Consider the following 23,470-nt stretch of genomic DNA (forward strand, 5'->3'; position numbering starts at 1 on the left):
GTCAGGAAGATCCTCTGGAGGAGGAAAATGGCAACACATTCTAGTATTCTTGCCTGGAGTATCCCATGAACAGAGGAGCCTGGAGGGCTACAGTCCAAAGAGTTGGCTCAAAGGGTCGGCCATGGCAGTGCACGCACTACTGAAAACAGGAAGGACAAGTTTGCTTAAACTGGCAGTGAATTGAACACCAACCAATGGCTATCTACTTAAAATGAGGAAGAGTTTTGTAAGATCAAATCCACTTTATTGGATGAATTTTCAGCAGTGCAATGCTGTTCTTTTTAATGAGAAGATTGACAAGTCTTACACAGGGAGAAAGAGATTTGACATAGGAGTTTAAGGAGATGTGTTTAGCAAAAACCAAGTTGAGCAGTATAAGTGGCTTCTTCCCCAAAGCAATAATTCCCCATCTAATCTCTTTTCACAGCTCATTAATTCCCTAAGAATCAGAAAAAGGTGTTTCCCAATTGTCCTGCCGTGGGAGAACATTGCTGGTGGATGGAAGCTGATGTCCACAGCACAGCACACAGGGGCGGCCAGGAGAGGTGGGGCTGTCTTCCTTCCTTCCTTCCAGGGAGCTCGGGAGCTGCCCTGGGGGCAGGGGTTTATGGAGGATGATGGCCCGTCTGTGTTTGGGAGGCTCTGCTCTGGGCCCCATGGTCCTTAGACTATCTATGGCCTTGAGCAACGGAATTAACATCTCTGAACCTCAGTTATCTCTTTGGCAGCAATGGGTTCCTAAGCGTTTCTCAGCAGGCTTTTGAGAATCACACACCATCTTCCAGGCAAGGACCTAACCCACGGGCACAAAGCCGGTGCACAGTAAAGGGTGTTTGCTCAAAGATGTGTTCAGGGCATATTTTTAGGTGACAGCAGGCAACTTAAGAGGGAGGGGGAGTTGTTTTAGTTTGGGGCAACTTCAATACAGAAATTTCAAGTGTCTGTGGCTTTCAACACTCGGAAGACCCAGGGCTGAGGCCTGTATGGAAGGCAGGCATGGGGCCAGAGTGTGACAGAAGGTGCTGGCTATTACTGATCACAAGCAGCAGAGCTCTCTCCAGATGGATGAGGGCTCCTTCTCCTCCGTCAAGGCCAGCTGCTGCAGCTAGGACCTCGACCAGCAGAAGGAAATGACAGGAAGTGGGCTGACTGCACAGGGAGGGTGGTGTCTGGAGGGTAGAGTCATGGGCAAAGCTTGTTCAACCTGACCTGGGAACGGGCGTCTTTGGGCAAGGCCATGGAGACCTAGCAGGTGTCGGATGGATGCTGCAAGGATGAGTGGAGGGGACTTATCTTCTTTTGAGCTCCTGGAGGCTTCACCCTTACAGGGGACGGTTCCAGAGCACACAGAAGTTGAAGCAGGAAGTTAGCTCCCAAGGCTTTAGGGTCTGACCGATGAGAATGTTCTTTGGGATTTTGGAAATGCTGAGGCTTGTGAGTAGCCACCTCGCAGCCAGCCTGGCTCACCTCTCTGTGACCCATCAGAGGTGATATGTGGGCTAAGAACCGTGTGGCTAAGGGCTGGGACTCATAGGTGGCTTGTGGGTAGATTCAGTATTTTTAAAGTGATCCACTGAGGTTCCAACCTTCATCAGACTCTACATTGAGTGAGTTTTTGTTAATAGAAGAACTATCAGAAAATGACTTGTGGAGTGTTTCAGACTTTAGTTTGATCAGTTGGTCACCAAGAAGGATTGCCTAGGGATACAAAAGGCAGACTTCTTGCCTTTGAATTTTCTTGAGAAACAGCAGCTAAGGTGCACAGTGGGATTGCTACCCGATTCATACCAGTGCAGGGGGCTCTGGCCCCTCTGGGGACTTTTCAAGAGGATGGTGCTGATCTCTTCTTTTCTGAGGCTCCACCATGTCTGCAGTTGGCTGAAACATGATGTGGCCTGGATTTGTGGGGGCTACCACAGAGCTAGGACACAGGGGAGTGACTCATGTGGCCACCTGGGGTTGCTAGGTGCAGGCAGGTGTGAAATAGCCCGGACCCAGCCCGGCTGCAAGGCCTGCTTCTCCTGTGGTTTTCCCATCCTTGCTAACCTGCCTCACTGAGCGCTCTAAACCTGCAGGCACTGATGGGTTTTGACGAAGGCAGCATTTAGATCTGGTGGCGTGGAGGGGAGGGAAACAAAACAGTCCTGCAGTGCAAGCCTTGGATCTGGTGGGCTGAGGATGGGCAGGCACTTCACAGTTCCAGCTATAGCTCAAGACCCCAATGCATCTAATCTTAGTGTGCCAGGCTGCCTGCTCTCCTTTCCCTGGAGGACAGGATTCCAGCCCATTCCTGGTTCCCTTCACGACCTGCTTCATTACAAAGGGATGCCTGCCTGGAGTCAGGACTCAGGGCCAGCCTGTAGGAACACCCTGCTCCTCCCTGCTTCCTGGCGCCCCCTCTCCAGATCCAGCCCCTTGCCTGAGAACTGGGTCCCCTCCCCTGAGTGTGGCCGCCTGCCTCCTCTTCTTTGCAGCCCCAGCACCTGGAAAACCCAGCCTGCGATCCAAAGCCAGTCCCCCTGGCTCAGCCTTAACTTCCTACTCTTACTCCCTGGGGAGGTGCTTTGCACCCGGGGCAGAAAGAAGCTTCCCTTTCCAAAGGTCAGCCGAGAGCTCTGCCATGGTGGTGGGGAGGCCTCCACAGTTCTGTGGCCGGAACTTCTGACATCTCTCCAGGTCTACGTCAGCTGACTGGAAGCCTGTCAACCTCCACACACCAGATGTGCCCCATCACCATGACAGCTGCAGCGTCTGTCCGTCCTCTTCCTGCGCCTCCTGGCTGAAAGGGAAAGCCTTCTGCCATTGTTGGTTTTTTTGGCAGCACCACTTGGCCTGCGGGATTCTAGTTCCCCACCAAGAGGGATCCAGCCCTCAGCAGTGAAAGCGCAGAGTCCTAACCACTGGGCCATTAGGGAAGTCTCATGCCTTGCTGTTTTTAAGACTCTTCTCCATTCAGCGCTCTCTTAATGTTCACCCCTTCTCTGATTCTCCGCGTTTGCAAGGTGGGGATGGCACCCACCCCCCTTTTCTGGCCATCCTTCCTGCCCTCCCAGCCCAGCCACCTCATTAGACCCCCACCTGTCGGAGAGGAGACCCAGGGCAGCAGCATCAGCTCAGAGTCCCCCACCTCGGCTGGAAGGTGGCCCCAGCCCTGCAGGCACTTCTCCCTGGGCTTCACGTCCCTGCTTCACCTGGTAGCAAAGCTTGAAGTCAGCGATCTTGGTGACAGCTGGTGCCACTGCTCATTTTAAAATTCAGGTTTTGTTTGCCTTTCTCTGTGTGTCTTCCCTCCCCCTCCCTGCTTCAGCACCGACTGGCTCATCTTGCCCTCTGGCCACAGCATTCTCCCTGGATGGATCACACCACAGGCTCCGAGACTATGCGGGAAACCACAGTGAAGGTGAGAAGCACTTTGAGATTCTTGGGGCCAGATGTTCTAGCACAGGTCCAGCTGCTGGGGTTCTCTCTTTGGTGGGAGGTGCAGGCACGGTATGGCTGGGGCGGCCAGGAAGTGACCCCCGACTAAACATCACCCTAAGGAGAGCAGTGGTCTGCAGGCTACATCGGTCCCGCAGAACACAGCGGGGAAAGCACAGACTTCACAGGTAATGCTGAGATCCAGCGGTGAGGGCCTTAGCGCTCTGAGTGGTCACTGGTGGCAGATTTGCAAGGAATTCTATGTGACCCGAACCACTGAGGTCTGTGAGCTCCCCTGGGAACCAAGGATTGGAGCCTCCAGATTGGAGAGTCTCCCACCCTGAATCCACAACAGGCTCCACGATGGCTGGAATGAGGGGAAGGGGGCAGCAGCCTTCTCTAGGTGTCAGCCCTCGGCGGGAGGGGGCTGCCGCTTGGTCTGTGAAACCCCAAGAGGAAGGTGATCTGGGCCAGTTGGCAGAGAGAGGTGTGAGGACAGAGGTCACCTGGATGTTGCACTGTGAGACAAGCCCTCCTGGTCTGGCCCTTAGCCCGTGTGACAGAGGCCAGGGAGGAGAGACAGCACTGCCATGGGGACCAGCTGGAAGCCACCTGCTCCAGTAGATCCTGGGCTGGGAGGTGCCAAGACTCGGTTACTACTCCTCCCTACAGAGCCTTAAAGGCTCCTGGCTACCCCCACCCCCAAAACAGCACACTCAGCACATTCACACAACCCAGCCCACTCAGCCCTTCGACCCCAGCCCCGCAGCCTCTGTGCTCGTGAGAAGGGAGCACAGAGGGGAATGTGGGGAGGTCACGGGGAGAGTGCCGTCCTCACGCAGAGTCCTTGGTCTCCTGGGACCCACTCAGACCCTCAGGCTCTTCCTCTCCTTCCTGCTCCGCCTCTGCACCCAGCTCTGCTCCAACGCAACCCCCTGGCAGTGGGGGGCTGGGGTGGTACTGCAGGAGCCGGCCTTCCCGCTTCATTTCTGCCAGTTCCTTGGCACAGCAGCTGGGCGTGTTGGTTTCATAGGTGTCGTGGAAGGTGTTGTAGTCCACCTCATAGAAGCCCTTTTCCAAGGTGAGGACTGGTGTGAACCGGTGGCCCCAGAGCACCTCGGTATCCATGTAGGAGCTCCGTGCTTGGCAAGTCATGCCTGGGTGCACAGAGGGCACATGTATTAGGAGTGGCCACAGCCTTCCATCCATTATCCATCCATCAGCCCATCATTCATCATCCTTCTATCCATCCATTCAACATCTTTCATCCATCTGTCCATCTGTGCATCTATCCATCATCTATCCATTCATCCAACCATCCATCCATCCATCATCTTTCATTATCCATCCATTCATCCACCCATCCATTCATTCATCACTGATCCATCAATCCACCCACCCAATTATCCACCCAATCATTCATCAAGCATATGTTGAATATCAGCTTTGTGCTAAGCACCATGGAGACATAAAGCTGAATAAGATACAACTCTTGCCCTAAAGAGCTCAAGGTGTGATGGAGGCAGAAAATTAGAAATTAACAATGCAAGATTGTGGAGTAGGTTCCTAGAGACGGGAGTGAATAATTCAGGAATGGACATGGTTCCTGAACATGCATTAAGTTCTAGAAGACCGAGATAAGAAAAGATGAGGAAAGTTTGAACAAAGATAAATTCAGAGTGGCTCAACCCAGAGAAGCTGACAGGCATTTAGAATACACGGGGTTGTTTGGGGTGGATCCATACGGGCAAAAGCCTACACGTGTGTACACACACCGCCCCCCACGGATGTGTGCACACACACACACACACAGCATGGCTCCTTGGTTGGAGCATGCTCCAATGCCCCCATTCCCTGTCGGCTCAGCCCTGGCTTGCCTATGTTATTTTTAGGTGCTGCTTTCTCTCCAGAGAGGACAGCTTTGTTTATGGATGAGGACGCCTCTGTCCTCAGGGTCACAGGGAAGCAGTTTTCTGATATTTAATCTTTCGGCTGAGGAAGGTCCTGGCTTGTGCTCTTTGAAAACTGAAGGAAATGTCTGCTCAGCACCCCCTCTCCCCAGTTTAAGTGTTCTCTGGCAGGGGTCTCATGCACCCCAGACCCACAGACCGCCAGGTAACCCCAGTGGACCCCACGTGCTCTTGGCTCGCGGGGTCCCGCCTGCTCCAGATGTCTTCCCTCGGTCCTTGGACAACCCCCAGCTCAGCAGAGGTGTAGAAACCGATGCTGGGCACTGACCAGTGCAGACACAAGCCAAAGATCTGCAGGCTTGAGGAATTCAGGAAACACAGCGAGACTGGACTCCGTGGGCGCTTTGGACCAAGCCCCCTGGGGTCTTCCTGCCCTTCTTCCATCCCACCTCTTAGAAGGGGGCTTTTCTATGACTGGAAACCCACCAGTGTGCCTGGCAGTCAGCTTGCAATGCATTTGGAAAGGACAGAAGCCGCTCTGGGTGGCAGGCATTGTGCTTCACATACACCCCTCTGTTTCATCATTTAACCCCTTCCCTTGTGAGCCTCTGAGGTTTGTTATCTTCATCCTGCTGTTGAGTTGAGCAACCTGCCCAAACTCACACGTGCAGGCTGCACAGAGCTGCGCCGGTCAAACCTCGGCCTGAACGCATAGCCTGTGCTTGGTTCCATGAATGTGGCAACCAAGCTCCTAAAGTGGCTGAGATCAGAGCCCATGTGGGTGGCAGTCTCCCTCTCTTTCCTCCCTGCAGAACTAGAGTAACCCAGGCCATGGGAAGAGAGGAGGGCAACCAGATAGGGCAGGTCAACCGAGGGACCTGACTCTGAGGAGCCACGCTGGGAGAGGTCAGTGAGTGGCAGTGACGGGCCGGCGGAGAGGAGAAGCATGGTAAGGCACTGCTTTCCTACCTTCCCCACATTCCCGAGCTGACCTTTGTGGCCTCGCAATGGAGCTCTTTTCCAGAATCTCAGCCCATGTTCTGGTCTGACCCTGGCTCCAAGGATGGCGTGACCTGCAAGCTCCCAGCGGTGGGAGGAGAGTCCACCCCCCGTCCTGTCCCAGGGGTTCCCTGGCTGCCACCATATGCCGCCTGGCCAGCCTGGGTCCCCGGCAGATGGTTGAGCAGCTCCCCTTGCCTGGGTCCCTGGAGCCTGTTCACACCCCAGAGGTTTTGCTCCACTCAGGAAGGTCTGTCTGTGGCTGCCCCATCTGAGCTGCCCACCCAGCCCCCCGAGAGGCCAGGAAGGCTTGTTTGGCCACCTTTACGCAAGGCCCCCAACCTTATAGGGGGCAGTGTGGTGTGGCTGACAAACTCTAGATGCCTGAGTGACAGCCCCAAATACAATAGACCCTCCTGTCTGCATGAAGCAGCTTCCACATCTGTGAAACAGGGTCGAAGCCAGCCCTCCAGTGCTGTTGCCAGATTAGAAAAACATATATATTCTCAGCTCCAGTGAGTTTTCTATGAGTCATCCTTAGGGCCAGGCCAGGTGCTCAGATGCCTCTGTGAGTGAGAAAGGAGGGCAGGAAGAAGGGGGAAGCAGAGGAGGGCCCACAGTTAGTGGGGCTCCCTTGCCCAGAGAGTGTGGTGGGGATATGGGCTCCCCCAGGCCTTGGCTTCCCTGAGCCCCACACAGAGCTGGGAGGCGGGAAGTGCTCAGCTGCCATGAGTCAGTCGCTGGGCAGGGAGGTGCTGGCCGGACACGTGTGAGTGTGATGCACTGTCTTTTGCACACACCCGTGTTCACAGAGCCACTTCCACAGGGAAGCTGAGGGACAGCCTGCCCCATAGGGGCCTAAGGGTGTGGGACTTGGGAGTCTCTCCCAGAAGAGGATTCTGTGACTTTGGGACTCACCCTGTCCTTGCCTCAGGTGGCGATTCACATGTAAAGACCTGCACATCCTCCTGTAAGAAGCCTGTTCACCTTTGTTCAACTCAGTTTCTCAAAGTCATGTGCTCACAGAACCCCCTTTGGGTGACACCTTTGGGGAGGGAAGGACAGGTGGTGTAGCCTGTTGGAAACCAGGCTTTGGGTCACCTGGCTTTGGCCTGCATCCTGGTTCAGTGACTTAGGAGCGCTTACCTCTGTCTCTGTTTCTACACCTGTACCTGAAGGAAAACCATCTCACTCAATGAGTTACTGTGCACTTAGAGTCTAGACCATGCCCAGACATTGGGGGGGAGGGGGTTCAACACACATTTTGTGTGTGTGTGTGTGTGTGCACGCACGCTTGGTTGTGTCTGATTCTTTGCAACCCCATGGACTGTAAACCACCAGGCTCCTCTGTCCATGGGATTTTTCAGGCAAGAATACTGGAATGGGTTGTCATTTCCTTTTCCAGGGGATCTTCCCAACCCAGGGATCAAACCCACATCTCCTGCACTGGATTGGGTTCTTTGCCATGGAGCCACCAGGAAGTCCCGACACACATTATCTGCTCTCGTAATTCCATCCTGAAGATCACCATTTGGGGGGTGGGGCTGATTGAGCTGCCGCCTTCAGGCTGCACCTTCTGGAATCAGCAGGGGTCTGATCACCAGGGCTGGGGAGGGGATGGGGAGGGGCTGGGGAGGAGAAGGAGCTGGGGAAGCTCACCTGTGGCCTCCACCATCCCTTCCAGGATGACCACGACCTCGAACTCCTCCTGGGTCAACTGGGCCCTCGACATCTCCCAGAAAGGGCTCTTCTCGTTGATCTCGTGACAGATGATGAGCGGGGAAACCAGGAAGAGGCGGTCGTCCCCCGTGTCGAAGCCCACGTTGATGTCGGTCTGGTTCAGGGGGATGAACTCGCCCTCCTTGGTCTGCCGGGACTTGATGAGCTTGGCGCGGATGGAGGCCTCCACAATGTGCGAGTTGCGGAGGTCGCCCACCCGGAACATGAGACAGAGCTTCTCATCTCGAAGTGAGATGACGGCGTTGTTGGAAAACATGAGGGTCTCAGCTCTCTTCTTGGGCTGGCTGATCTTGACGAACATGCACCCCACCATGAAGGCGTTGACGATGGAGCCGAGGATGGCCTGGACCAGCAGGAGGACGATGCCCTCCGGACACTTCTCCGTGATCACCCGAAAGCCGTACCCGATGGTGGTCTCCGTCTCGATGGAGAACAGGAAGGCAGACACGAAGCCGCTGAGGTTCTCTACACAAGGGATCCACTCCCGGTCCCCGACATGGTCCAGGTCACCCCGGATGTAAGCAATGAGCCACCAGATGAACCCGAAGAACAGCCAGGTGATGGTGTAGACCATGGTGAAGACAAGCAGGTTGAAGCGCCACTTGAGGTCCACCAGGGTGGTGAAGAGGTCGCTCAGGTAGCGGTAGGTCTCCTGGACGTTGCCGTGATGGACGTTGCACTTGCCGCTCTTCTCCATGTAGCGCTGCCTCGGCTTCTTGCCCTCTGACAGGAGGCGCGTGCGGTCGGTGGCAATGGGGATGTAATCTCGGGCCTGTTTGGGAATCTTCTTAGGGTCCCTGGGAGTGACCCCAATCTCCATATCCTGGTTCATGGCATTCCTAGAATCGCCAGCCATGACTGGGATGCATTGAATTTAAAAAGACATTGTCAGATGGCCAATAAGCAATGAAAAGATGCTCAACGTTGCTAATTGTTAAAGACATGCAAATCAAATCTACAAAGAGGTACTACCTAACACCAGTCAGAATGGCCATTGCCAAAAAATCAATAGATATTAATAATAAATGCTGGAGAGGATGTGGAGAAAAGGAAACCCTTCTACAAAGCTGTTGGTGAGAATGTGAATTGCAGCCACTATGAAAAACAGTATGGAGTTTCCTCAAAAAACTAAAGAAGGAGATGTCATGCGATTCAGCAATCCCACCCGTGGGCATATACCTAGACAAAACTAGAACTTCAAAAAAGTACATGCACCCCTATGCTCAAAGCAGCATTATTTACAATAGGCAAGATACAGAAACAACGCAAATGTCCATCAAGAGATGAATAAAGAAGATGTGATACACGCACACACACGCACACACACACAGGAATATTACTCAGCCGTCAAGAGTGGAATACTCTTTTGCAGAGGGTAATACCATTTGCAGCAACATGGACGGACCTAGAGATTATCATACCAAGCAAAGTAAGTCATAAAGAGAATGACAAATACCATACCATATCACTTATCTGTGAAATCTAAAATATGATACAAATGAACATATCTGAAACAAAACAGGGTGGTTGCCAAGGAGAGGTGGCGAGAGAGGGGTGGAGAGGGAGTTTGGGATTAGCAGATGCAAACTTATATATAGGATGGATAAACAACAAGGTCCTACTGTGTAGCACAGGGAAATATATTCACTATCTGGTGACAAACCATAATGGAAAAGAATATATATGTATATAACTGAGTTATATAACTGAATATATATGTATATAACTGAGCTGTACAGAGGAAATTAGCACTCCATTGTAAATCAACTATACTTCAATAAAATTTTAAAAAGACATCCTTAGTGAAGTAGACTGTTTGGATTCACAGAAACCCTAGACTTCAAGGACACTCTGCCTTTGTGCGCTCAAAGGGCTCCCCTCTACTGTACACTGGACCAGAATATGTGCACCAGAGGCAGCCCGGGGAATGCTCAGGGCAGGGATCCTCTTTTCTGGATCCTATATTTGTTTTTATTCCAGGCGCCTAGTGCGGGTTCTACCATACAATGGAAGCTCAATGGTTATTTACTGAACAAATAAATGAACACATTCTAGATGCAAACTTCATGCTTACTGTTTAAAAGCTTTAAAGAAACCTGGGAGAAATTATTTTATTTTATTAATATCTATTTATTTGGCTATGCTGGGTCTTAGTTGCTTAATGCAGGATCTAGTTCCCTGACCAGGGATCGAACCTGGGTCCCTAGCTTTAGAAGCAAGGAGTCTTAGCCCCTGGACTACCAGGGAAGTCCCTGGGAGCAATTTTTTTTAAAGAGTAATTGCAACACTTTATTAAATGCCTGCTGTGTTCCATGCTGGATAGGTACAGTCACTTGTTATCACCACAACAACCTGTTGAGAGCTTGTAATCTCCGTTATAGAAACACCACTCAGGCATCAGGCTTATTTCTAAGTCTCTCTCCCTCCTTTAGAATGTGAGCTCCCCATGCCTCAGGCTCAATTTTGGGCCTGTTTTGTTCCCTGATACATGCCAAGTACCCAGAGCACAGCCTGGCACGTATTATGCACTTAAAAAGTAGTTACTGAATAAATGGATGAACAACTAAGAACTGTGAGTCCCAATAGTCCCATAGAGCGAAGGACAGGGAAGCCTGGTGTGCTTTGTGTCCATGGGGTCACAAACAGTTGGACATGACTGAACGACTGAACAGCAAGAACAACATGAGTCCCAAACAGGATAAGTGACATCCAGGTGGAAGAGCTGATATTGGGTTCCAGCCGGTCGGGCCCAAAGCCTGTGCTCTTTCTTTTATCCCTCCCTATCTCCTTTCTTCGGAGAAGGCAATGGCAACCCACTCCAGTATTCTTGCCTGGAAAATCCCACGGACGGAGGAGCCTGGTGGTAGGCTGCAGTCCATGGGGTCACTGAGGGTCGGACACGACTGAGCAACTTCACTTTCACTTTTCATTTCACTTTTCACTTTCATGCATTGGAGAAGGAAATGGCAACCCACTCCAGTGTACTTGCCTGGAGAATCCCAGGGGCAGGAGAGTCTGATGGGCTGCTCTCTATGGGGTCGCACAGAGTCGGACATGACTGAAGTGACTTAGCAGCAGCAGCATCTCCTTTCTTGTCATATGAGATCTTAGCAGCAGACAGAAAGGAAAAGGCAGCATGTGTCTGATTCACCCTGTGGTCACTCGAACCGTCTGAGTGGGAAGTCAGGCTGTCTGAGCACTTACCAATATAACAAATTGCTGTTTAGACTTGCCATTATAAATTCTGATACAGTAATTCCCTTCTCTGTGAGAAATCGAGACAGGCACGATGTTAATGCCCCAAGGCTTTCAAAAGGGTTGTAAAATATTTTTGGACTATATCTAGTGCTAAGTTGCTTCTGTCATGTCCGACTCTTTAACCCTATGCACTGTAGCCCACCAGGCTCCTCGGTCCAGGGGATTTTCCAGGCAAGAATATTGGAGTGGGTTACCACTTCCTACTCCAGGGGGTTTTCCAGACCCAGGAGTTGAACCCAGGTCTCCTGCATTGGCTAGCGGGTTCTTTACCAGTATGGTGCACTTTAAAGAAACACCTAGAATCCTGTAGAACTCCATCTACAGTTTTTCTGATATTTTGCTCGCAGACATTAAAATGCTCTAACCCAGATGGGAAGGAAATCTAAAAGAGAGGGAATATATACATATGTAGAACTGATTCACTTTGCTGTACAGCAGAAACTAACCCAGCATTGTAGAGCAATCATATGCCAATAAAATCACACTCCATCTTATTTTAAAAGATGCTCAAAGACTCTGATAAACCTGGGCGGGACCATAAGACTCTGTAGCCAAGAGCAACAGCTTCAGTTCCTGCCCAGTCCTGAGCCAGTTATGAAATCAATATTGTTTGATTTCATTTAATCCTCACAATAGAGTCTTACACTAGTAGTGTTATCATCCTCTGTTTTCAGACAAGGAAAAGGAATCGCAGGTGGTAAGTGGCCAACTTAGGTTTTGGATCTAGGTCTGTCTGGCTCCAGCCCAGGGGCTACAGTACCCACCAAGCAATGGCCTGCAGTCATTGAGATTCTAAGGCTCTGGCTTAGACGAATGGGCTGTTCTTTCTAGAAAGTTCTAGGAGCTTCTAATTCTGGGGATGCCATCACTCAGCCCTTCTTCTTTCTAAGCACCTTCTTGATTTTGCAGTAACTCTCCTTCCCAGAGAACCAGGTCCCCGATGGAACAAGCTGGACGTACGTTCTATAAGTCATGAGCTAACTGCCTCACTGACTGGCTGAGGAAGTTCTCACTGCTGCCTGGGTGGCTGCTGCAATTTCAAGATGACCTTTCAAATATCATATTGAAGGGTCCTCGGAAGTGCTGTTTGTCAGAGACATCCGCTGGCCATTTCCTATTCCACACAGGCCACCTGCTCCCTGTCCTCTGCGTGGCAGTTACAGAGATAAATGAAACGAGAAAGAATGGTTGGTGCCGCTTTGCAAAAACCCAAGCATGATCTCACTCTGGCCCTTAGCTAGGAGACTGTTTGCTAAGTCCTGACCAGAGGTGCCCAGAAACAAGGAGAAATGCTGCTGATGCTGAGGTTCCAGGTGCTCCTGGGGACCCCAGCGGCTGGAACCCAGATGGGGGGTCCACTGGGAGTGCTTCCTTTGGCTTCCCCAGCCTCTGACACTGGGCAGGGCGGGCTCAGTACCCGCGAGAATGAGTCACGGACAAGAAAGCACACTCTCTGCCCTCAGCTCTTTCAGGAGAGCAGCCTTCCACTGATTTTCTGCACTGTTTCCTTCTTTATTTTTAAACCTACTTTCATACATCCTCGCAGGAGAAAGCCTTGTCTGTACTGGAAACAGAAAAAAAAAGGCTTTCTGGGACACCTCTACCCAGATCGGAAAACTTCTTGGGTCCAGCAGATAGGAAGAGTGGTCAATTTCTGATGTGATGCTGGCACCCATTCTCCAGGTGAGCGAGAATCATCACAGGAAGGATCACCCGCTCAACCCAGGGCGAGACCTGGATTCCAGCCTAACATCCAACACACCTGCTCTGAGATCCAAAGAGAAACAGCCTTAACTTTCTCTGCCTCAGTTTCTTTTTTTAAGTTGTTTATTTATTGTTGGCTGCGCTGGGTCTTCGTTGCTGTGCACGGGTTTTTCTCTAGTTGTGGTGAGCCGGCTTCTCATTGTGGTGGCTTCCCTTCTTGCACAGCATGGGCTCTTGGGCTCTTGGGCTTCAGCAGTTGCAGCTCTCAAGCTCTAGAGTGCAGGCTGAGTAGTTGTGGTGCACAGGCTTATTTGCTCCAGCGCATTTGGGATCTTCCCGGACCAGGGATAGTACAAGTGCCTCCTGCACTGGCAGGTGGCTTCTTTACCACTGAGACCAGAGGAAAGCCCTGCTTGCCTCAGTTTGATCATGGACACTCAGGGAAAGAATATATGAAAAAAAACAAGTGTAAGCACAAACTTTCCTTGAATTGAAATTTAATGCAATTGCACAGTAACCTCATTTTATTTTATTCTATTTTTAAAGATTTTTTTTAATATGGACCATTTTAAATGTCTTTATTGAATTTGCTACAATATTGTTTCTGTTATATGTTTTGTTTTTGTGGCTGCAAGGCATATGAGCTCTTAGCTCCCAGACCAGGGACTGAATCCATACCCCCAGCATTGGAAGGTGAAGTCTTAACCACTGGACCACCAGGGAAGTCCCATAACCCCATTTTAAAGAAGAGAGAGGCAGGGAGCATCTGAGTCTGATACTTTAAGGACCTGTGTGCGATCTGTAGGGCAGGTGTCAGGCATGGAGCCTCAACTACCTGACTCCTACTTAGTGTTAGTGGCTAAGTCATGTCAGACTCTCTGCAACCCCATGGACCGTAGCCTGCCAGGATCCCCTGTCATGGGATTCTCCAGCAAGAATACTGGAGTGGGTAGCCATTCTCTTCTCTAGGGGGTCTTCCTCACCCAGGGATCAAACCTGGGTTTCCTGCATTGCAGGCAGATTCTTTATCGTCTAAGGCACCAGGGAAGCCCCAAATTACTTAGAGTAGGCAAATTGCCCACAGTAGAAATCTCAGTCTCCAGTGCTGTGGGCTCAAGTCGAAAGGGTTTTCATGGACAATGAAGATTCTTCAATCAGATTTTCAAGATCCTCTGTATTAATTTATGCATTCACGGAACAAGCACTAATTGAAGAGCTATTTGAGTCCAGCTCCTGCGCTCAGAGCTGGTAATAAAGCAGGAAGGTGAGTGCAGAGCCAGGCCTTGTATGCTTTGTATTCTAGCCTTGCCTCTTTGAACCCAGATGTCTGTGGAGAGAGAAGCAGGGAAAGCGTGGGCCTGGCCAAGGCAAGCCGAGTGTGGGCACTGCTTTCTGCAGGGCCAGGGAGAGGCCATGACGTGAGCAAATCCTACTCAATCTCATCAAGGCCAATATTGCTCTTCATCTTTCATCCTCTCCTACATCCTGAATGGAAAGTTGTGCCCAGACATGATTAAAGCTCCTGGGAGAGGCAGAGCTTCAAGTCCAGCAAAGTGGTTTAGTCTCTTTGATATAAAAACACAAGTGGAGAAAGAATCAAAAGAAGAAAACTCAAAGGAAGTTGTATTTCAGAGGATGCATTCGTTAATCTGACATCCATTTAAATGCACCTCTGTATTAAGAATTTCAAAAAATATCTCCCACCCAACCCCCAGTGAAGAAAACTCCGTGTCATCAGGTGTTTTAGGAAGTCGTGGACACAGCAGCTTGACAGAAACTGCCAGTGGGGACCAGCAGGGTATCCTGAAGACAGCACTGGCCTGGGAGCCTTGTCTCAGACTCAGTTTCCGACTGTGAAGTGGCCATAGCAGGCACCCTTAGCGATATCCTCCTTTCTCTCTCAGATGTGCTGGGTCAAAGTCTGAGTTCCCTCGGATTTGGGATGAGATTGGAGGAAGAGTATTGGGGGTTTCCCAGGTGGTGCTGGTGGTAAAGAATCTGCCTGCCAATGCAGGAAATGCAAGAGACACAGGTTTGATCCCTGGATCGGGGAGATCCCCTGGAGAAGGGAATGGCTACCCACTCCAGTATTCTTGCCTGGGAAATCCCAGAGGAGCCTGGAGGGCTACAGTCCATGGGGGTCACAAAGAGGTGGACATGACTGAGTGAGCATTGGAGGAACAGTATTGGAGGGGAATATGTTCACTTCTCAGATTGAGATAACTGCATACTATGCTATATGAATCTATACAATTGTACTGCTTACTAAATATGAAAAGACTCCTAATTGGCTGATGAATAAGTTGCCCCAGTGCCCTCAAGGACCCTCAATGTAAGCAGGGAGAATAAAAAGTCTTATCAGCAGAGTACGCACTGGGAACAGAGAGGGCACATGAAAGCAGGCAGAATTCTGAGAGGGCCCCACGATTCCTGCCCCCAGACACTCCCAATGCATCCCCGGGTGTGGGGACAGGATTCTCAGTCCAGTGATAGGGCTGTGTTCTGGTTCAGTTGACTCTAAGCAAGGAGGATCATCTGGGGTGGGCCAGACCTCATCAGATAAGCCCTTAAAAGGACTGGGCTCTTCCTGAAGCAGGAGCCTGAAAGCACAAGAAGAATTAGATGGGCAGACATTCCCTTTGTGGCTGTAAAGATGGAAGAGGCCACATGGCAAGGGATGTAGGTGAACCCCAGGAGCTGAGTGCATCCCCTTGTTGGCAGCCAGAAAGGAAACAGGGACTTCAGTCTGACAACCACAAACAAGGAAATCTTGCCACAACCACAGGAGCTGGAAGAGAACCTGAGCTCCAGAGGAGATGCGCCTGCAGGCTGCCTGCCTGGAGCCTGGCGCAGAAACAGCAGTGAGAGAGGCTGGGGCCAGCAGAGAGCAAAGTCCAGGGGAGCCTCGGAGGGGTTGAGGGGTAGGGTGGTGGTGGCACTGGCTCAGAATCTGATGGTGGAGCCCCTCTTGGCCCAGAAGGAATCGGCCAGTGGTCCCAGCCAGTCAGAGCCTGGGCCCAAACTGCACGGATGGGCTGGCTCCTCCCAGGGGGCCAGCCCTGGTTTCCCAGCATTATAATTACTAACCTTAAAAGCAACAAACAAAGCTCTATTCAGTGCATTCTGAGACTTAATGGCAAAGAACTCAGAAGTAACACATCTTAAAAATACCCATCAGGTAATTTGTTTAAAAATCCTCTCATTTTGTAGCTATTTTTTTCTTATCAACTTAGGTGGTAGTCTATTTTTTATTTCCTGGATGTCTGGTGGTTTTACTCATTGAGTCCACGTTCAGAAAGTATCTGGGTGACAACATATGTGATTCCACACGTGTGAAAGCCCATTGGAAACTGTGACGCACAAGACTCATTCATTCATTCATTGATTCGTTCAGTGAGTCAGTGACCCTCCACTGAGCATCACCTACAAATGTACATGATGGCTCAGGAGCAGAGGTTGTAGGGGATGGAGCAGCACATCACCCCTTTTCTTTGCTTTCCACGCACAAATGTCTTGTTAAAATGCAGATTCTGATACAGTAGGTCTGGGGTTCCTAGACTCTGCATTTTTTCCCAGCAGCTCCCAGTGACCTTGAGGCTGCTGGTCCTGAGGCCAGTCTCCCCCTGCGTGCCCCCTGTGATCAATTGGGAGCTGGATGCCATGCTGACTGATGCCTGGGTCCTACACCCTGGGAGCCCAACCCAGGCCATTCTAACGGGCAACAGAGACTGCGAACCCCTGCTCGACATTCTGTCCTCGTGGAGCTTACGCACTGGTGGGGACACACAGGCAAAAGACACCGCAGAGAGTGACAGAGGGGCGAAGGCGGGGTTCCTGACTCAGCTTGGCCTGAGCGGCTGAGGAGGGCTCAGGAAAGGCTTGGTGAAGAGGGTGCCCAGTGAGTGGAGTGAGGTGAGCCTTCTTGACATGAGATACAGGAGCAGACAATCACAAAAGCTCACGCACTGGGACTTCGCTGGTGGTCCAGTGGTTAGAACTCATGCCTCCAGTGCAAAGGGTATGCATTTGATCCCTGGTCAGGGAACTAAGATCCCACATGCCATGTGGCATGGCTAAAGAATGAAAATAAAAAATTGGATCTTTAAGTAAAAATAAAACAAAAAAAAAAAAGGAAAAGAAAAGCTCACGTAGTAAACCCCCGTGACTGGCCATCTCCGTGCTGGGTGCCTTTTATGCAGAGTCTCATTTAATGCTCAAACACATCTATTAAGTCAGTTTTAGCAGCTTCATGTTCAGATCATAAAAGCAGAGTGATTAAGGAACTTGCTTAAGGCCGTTGAGTTATTAAGTGGCAGAACTGGACACATTTGATTCCGAAGCCTCTAAACAAAGCTCTGAAACACCTGGCCGAGGAGGAAGCTGACGACACATCCTGATCCGTGCTTGGAAACCAGTTCATGATTTTGCCCAGGCGTAGAGCTGGGGCCAACACCCCTCTCCTCCATCCACCCTCCAGCTTTTGTCCCCAGCTAAAAGCCCCCTGTTTGTGCTTACAGCAGCTCCTGGACTTTTTCTCACTACAGCAGTATCCGCTCACACAGGTCTCGAATCGCTCCAAGGAGACAGGGTGCCAGGCAACACATTGTGTCCTGACATAGTCCCCAAGAGCTCCTTTGACTCCCAGAAGCATCTCTGTCTGGACGCCCTGGTCCCTTCCAGACCAGAGACCACGAGCTGGCAGTCACTGATCTCACCTTGAACGACTCTGGCTGGATGTTCCTTCATTTCAGATGTGCCTGCCTCTGCCAGGAGTGGGGTGAATACCTGTCCCTCCTGAGTGAGAAGGGCACACTGTGGTGACCAGAATCCAGGAGGCTGGCACCCAACTTTGCTGCCTCCAAAGGCAGGTGAGTGAGGTCAGTGAGAGGAGCTGCTGCTTCTCTGACCACAGACACACTGCAGGTGCATACTGACCAGACAACCCGCTTGCTCCTCCTTGTTTTTGTCTCATCGTGTCTGACTCTTGTGACCCCACGGACTGTATGTAGCCTGAGGGTAGGATCATCTCCTTAGAAACCAAGAACTCCAAAGTCAGGGAGGATTCTTACTGGCTTGCATGCATGCACGTGTGCTCAATCACTCATTCATATCCAACTCTTTTGAGACCCCATGGACTGTAGAATGCCAGGCTCCTCTGCCCCATGGGATTCTCCAGGCAAGAATACTGGAGTGGGTAGCCATTCCTTTCTACAGGGGATCTTCCCAACCCAGGGATTGAATCTGGGTTTCCTGGATTGCAGGCGGATTCTTCACCATCTTAGCCACCAGGGAAGCCCATGGTAAATGCGATCACCAGGGAAATACATGGTAAATGCAACCAAAACTTCCTCTGGGTTTTGGGGACACTATAGGGAGTGGTGGGGACTGCGGTGAGTACTCATGCGCAGGGGGCAGCCTTACTCAGCTCCAGCTAATACTCTCATGCAAGATTGTGGAGCTGCTGCAGCAAGATCTTCTACTTTCTTTTTCAAGAAAAGCTAGAAATGAAGAAGACTTTTAAACAAGAAATCTGTTTTTCAATGTTGACAACTAATTGAACAATTTTTGAAACAGCAAGCAAGCCAAAGAAAATCCATCTGTGAGTCAGATTCAGTCTGTCAGCAGCCAATTCATACTCTTGGTTTCCCCATTCAGAGAGAGGCTCCTCCCCATACGGACACATTGCCTTGGACTCTGAGTTAGGCTGATTGTGGTGTTAAGAGTTGTGGTGATGCCAATGAATTCTCCTCTGAGCTCTCCTGTTTGCACTAACGATTCTGCCGTGAACACAGCCTGTCAATCCTCAGTACAAAGGAAGCCATGAGGCCAATGCAGGTGTCACACGGGAGAAATGAGGCACTGGCTCAGTTCCCACCATGCTCCTAACCAGCCCCATCTCCCTGCCCACAGCTTTGCTCCTCCTCAGTCCCCTCTGTTACGCAGAGGGTTGCCATGGCCCTGCTCTTCTCACCATACATCCTCTGTCTATCTCCCTTCTCCTCCTAATCACACATCTTGAAAATATGCTGCAGGGAGCAGGGACCCAGGGAGGCATTACATCCTCTGCTTCACTGATGGCAGAAGTGGCTCCCAGTGGGAAGAGATTCTGACTATAGATGCTTCGAGAAGGTGATGGGAGTGTCCTGGGAGGGTGCTATGGCAGTGGGGTATGAGGTAGTTTCTGGCTGGGCTGTAGTGGATGCTGATTACCAGCCACGAGGAGATCCTGGAATAGGAAGCCTGTAGGGCTCTGCAGGAGGAGTGGGGGAAACCCAGGTGCTGGTTTGTGCCTAGGACGTTCCTTGCTCTCTAGGGCTCACGGCAAGTGTGCTCCTTTTAACCCTGCTCCAGGGTTTCCCTGGTGGCTCAGGTGGTAAAGAATCTGCCTGCAATGCAGGAGACCTGGGTTCGATCCTTGGGTTGGGAAGATTCCCTGGAGAAGGAAATGGTAACCCACTTCAGCATTCTTGCCTGGAGAATTCCATGGACAGAGGAGCCTAGTGGGCTACAGCCCATGGGGTCCCAGAGAGCTGAACCTGACTGAGCGACTAACATTCTCACTTTTCATCTTTAGGCCCAATGCCCAGGAAAGAGGATGCCACAGCTCACTGGATGTTGGCACCCCTCTCTCTGGGATGCACAACTGTCCTGTGACTGCACGGGGGGCAGGGCACGTGCCAGGAGAAAGGCGGGGGGCTTCCAGTGGGGTAGGATGGAGGAAGAGGCCCTGCTGAGTGGGACCCTTGGTCAGTGCGATGACTTGCACACCACAGTCCTGACTGCTGAGCTGCAGAGGCCACTGCAGAGGGGCTGCTGTGAAAGGTGGGGGCGCTCAGGTGGGGAGCACCCTGCTGCATCCGACTGTCAGGATGACCTTCCTTGGGTAGCTGTCGCAAACTCCCAGGTCCCACCTGCTCAGGCATCCCTGCCTCCCTCCCAGGGGAGCCCTTGAATCTGGCCCCTTAGCATGAGATTAAGGGGACTTAGCACAGGACCACTGTTTAGAGCAAAGTCAAGGTGTGTGTGGTTGCAGGGTGGGGCTGCTCCCAGGGTAAGTCAACTGTCCCTAGGTTTGACTCGGACACACCCTGACCAGAGACAGCTCCTTGGAGAGCATGTATCCTGTGTGGGCTGCTTCACCTGGGCCCTTCATACTCATTTTGTTTTTGTTTTAAATATCTGTTCAATTTATGTCCTGCAGTGGGTTATACTGACTTGTTTCTTTGGGGACTCTCCCTGGAAGGGATATGTTTATGTGTGTGTGCGTGTACTCTTCTCTGAACCAGGAACCTTACATGTATGAACACACCTAATCATCTCCACTGCACTGTGGAGTAAGCGCAATGCACCTGTTATACAGATAAGAAGACTGAGACTCAGAGAAAGTAGGGGACGTGCCCAAGGTCACGTGGCTGGGAAGCTGTAGGACTCACACTCTCCCATTCTTCCACTTGATGTCCATCCAAGCCTGGAGCACCAGACAGAGTGAAATCTTGGTCCTGAATTATAATCCCAGCTCCCCTGTCCACACATCTTTCCCTGAATTACACACTGTTTCATAGATCCCAACCCTGGGTCTCTTTTCTGTATGAGAAATGAAAATATCCACAGGAATCATGATGTCAATGAAATACCTGCTATTTGACCAAGAAAACTGTACACCACCAAACACAAGTATAAGGGACTCGGTCCCCTAATCCAAACTGTAACTGGCTGAGGACAGGTAAAGGCTTCCCAGGCGGCACTGGTGATAAAGACTCCACCTGCCAATGCAGGAGACGCAAGAGATGTGGGTTCCGTCCCTGGGTTGGGAAGATCCCCTGGAGGAGGAAATGGCAACTTGCTCCAGTATTCTTGCTTGGGGACTGCAAAGAATCAGACACGACTGAGTGAGTGAGCCAGAGAAGGAAGGGCAGGTATGAAGTATGAAATAATACCAGTGTTGTTATTACATGGACTTATTATGGGATAATGATGGTAATAGGCATCTCCATGGGGCCTTTTCAGAACTCTTGGGCTGGCTCAAGAGAATCTAATGACTTTATTCCCGCTTTGTGTTGGCTAATTGTCCAAGGACACACACATGCTGGTTAAGTCACTCCCACGATGATGATGCTGTAGACATGGAAACGGCCTGCAGTGTTTGGGGTAACACAAATGCTGGAAGGTTTAACAGTAGGTCTAGCAAGTGACCCTGGCTCTTGGCTGCACAGAGAAGCGGGTATTGGGTGCAAAATGGGTGAGCTGGACCCTCAGAACCTTGGGCAGCCCAGACTCGCATCTCATTCAGACTGTATCCTTGGTTTCGGGGTGGGGGAGGAGGGTGGGACTCCACGATTCCAAGGAAGAAATAAGCTTATGCATTAGTTTTGGGTAATTGGAGAGGAACATGTACCTTATTTGAAGCACAGTAGACTAATTCTAACTTAATTGGTCATTAAAGACACAAAAACACGAGGAGTTCATGATACAGATAATAATTAAAGAGAAAAAGATTAAATGGTGTTTCATTGAAGGGTTTTTAATGAAAGATGGAATTCTCATCTGAAATGAGAGTGGCATTTGAGTAAGGAGTTCAATCCTTTGGCAGAAATAGAGACAAAAATACATTCATTAATTTTTAAAAGGGCAAAAATCAGGACAAATTCGATGTATGGATTATGGATTTGAAAGGCTTAATCACATGTACCTCTCAAGCAATTTAACATTTTGTAAGTACCTAACTGTTGGGCTGTGCATCTATGGAACCGCAGTGGTAACTGAGGTTCTCATTTGCTCAAGATGGAACATTTGAGCCTCCTTGGCTTGCGGCTGTGGGCCCTTGTGGGTCCTTGCATCTGTGTGTACTAAGTTGCTTCAGTCATGACTGACTGTGACCCCACGGACTGTAGCCCGCCAGGCTCCTCTGTCCATGGGGAATCTCCAGGTAAGAAGACTGGAGTGGGTTGCCATGTCCCCTTTGGGGGATCTTCCCAACCCAGGGATTGAACCTGTGTCTTACAGTGCAGGAGATCCTGCATTGGCAGGCAGGTTTTTTACAACTAGTGCCACCCAGGAAGCCCACCCTAACATCTATTCATCCTAATGCTCCACCATGGTTCACTGGTCACAATCCTAATTCACCCTCCCCGCCCCCTGGAGTAGATGTATGAAAAGTCATAAATAAAAGCCATGAAAATCAAATTAATTGCTTTTACATTTTCCCCACATTTGTGTCTGTCCAGTATTTTCCCCTTTTAAGCTGGCTAGCTCTCTAAAAGTTAGCAGAATCGTGATAATACATCCTTTTCACCATAAACCTGCACTGTGAGGATATTGTCTGCATTAAATAATAAAGCAGATTAATAATTAAATCAAAATGAAAAGCCACTTGTTTCCTCTCAACAACCCCAGGGACAGATTTCCTGGGTTGGTGCCAATTTATCAATGACGATCAGACAATGTGAGATACAGTCGGAGAAGACGGTATCAAGAAAGCAATATAATGTGAATACAAATAGACTTATATACAAGTGAAAAAGATGGGACCATGACAGAAGGTGAGAGGACCAATGAGAAAGGACCAGAGACTCAGAGCGAGACAATAACAATCGTTGAATCCCACTGGGGGCGTATTGTGCACCGGATTGTATTCTAAATGCTGCATGCTCTGTTGCTCAGCCTCGTCCAACTCTTTGTGACCCCATGGACTGTAGCCTGCCAGGCTCCTCTGTCCATGGGATTCTCCAGGCAAGAAAACTGGAGTGGGTTACCATGCCCTCCTCCCAGGGATCTTCCTGACCCAGTGATCGAACTCAAGTCTCTTACATCTCCTGCATTGGTAGGCAGGTTCTTAACCAGCTGAGCCACCTGGAAAGCCCTCTAAATGCTTTATACTCATTTAACCACTTCAGAAAAGATGTGACATAAGTCCTGCTTCCCCTGTTTATAAATGAAGAAATATAAGCATAGATAGGGGAGAATGAATAAACTGCCTCAAAGCTAGTGTCATACATCTGGACGTGAATCCAGACTGACTGGCCATAGGATCACTTGTTATGTCTGAGGAAAGCAAGGAAAAGTGAGCTCCCACATGATGCAATAAAGAGGAACAAGAGGAACATCACAGAAGGATTAGTGACCAGGAGAAGCAGCGAGAATAAGAGAGACAGAAAGTGCTGCAGAGTAAGGAGCTGAGCACGAAGGTGGCTAAGATCACAAAGGATGAAAGGGAAAGACGCAGTGATGAGATGAGAATGGGTGGGGGGCGGGCATCAGAACAAGAGTTGGGAAGAAGAAAAGAAAGAACAGAGAAGATAATCAGTCCGTGGGAAATAAATCTGTCTTACTTGCTCTTTGCCATGTCATTATACCCATTTCACAGAAAGTAACATGAAGGTCTGAGTCACACAGTTAGTTGCTGGCAGATCAAAAAGAACTGTGTTAACTACAAAATGGGCTTC

General features: G+C 50.3%; 1 protein-coding gene across 1 annotated transcript in view; it reads right to left on the minus strand.

Annotated features, from left to right (window-relative positions):
- Positions 1–222: 222 nt before the first annotated feature.
- KCNJ5 (potassium voltage-gated channel subfamily J member 5) overlaps positions 223–23,470 on the minus strand; it is a 28,297-nt gene continuing 5,049 nt past the window's right edge. The window contains exons 2-3 of the mRNA XM_027532106.1: positions 7,986–8,924; positions 223–4,574 (exon numbers count right to left, since the gene is read on the minus strand). Of these exons, the coding sequence (XP_027387907.1) occupies positions 4,252–4,574; positions 7,986–8,922 (1,260 nt within the window). The 5' untranslated portion in view covers positions 8,923–8,924 and the 3' untranslated portion in view covers positions 223–4,251. The remainder of the gene's footprint in view (positions 4,575–7,985; positions 8,925–23,470) is intronic.

This window comes from Bos indicus x Bos taurus, chromosome 29 (assembly GCF_003369695.1).
Source record: "Bos indicus x Bos taurus breed Angus x Brahman F1 hybrid chromosome 29, Bos_hybrid_MaternalHap_v2.0, whole genome shotgun sequence".
Taxonomy (NCBI): domain Eukaryota; kingdom Metazoa; phylum Chordata; class Mammalia; order Artiodactyla; family Bovidae; genus Bos; species Bos indicus x Bos taurus.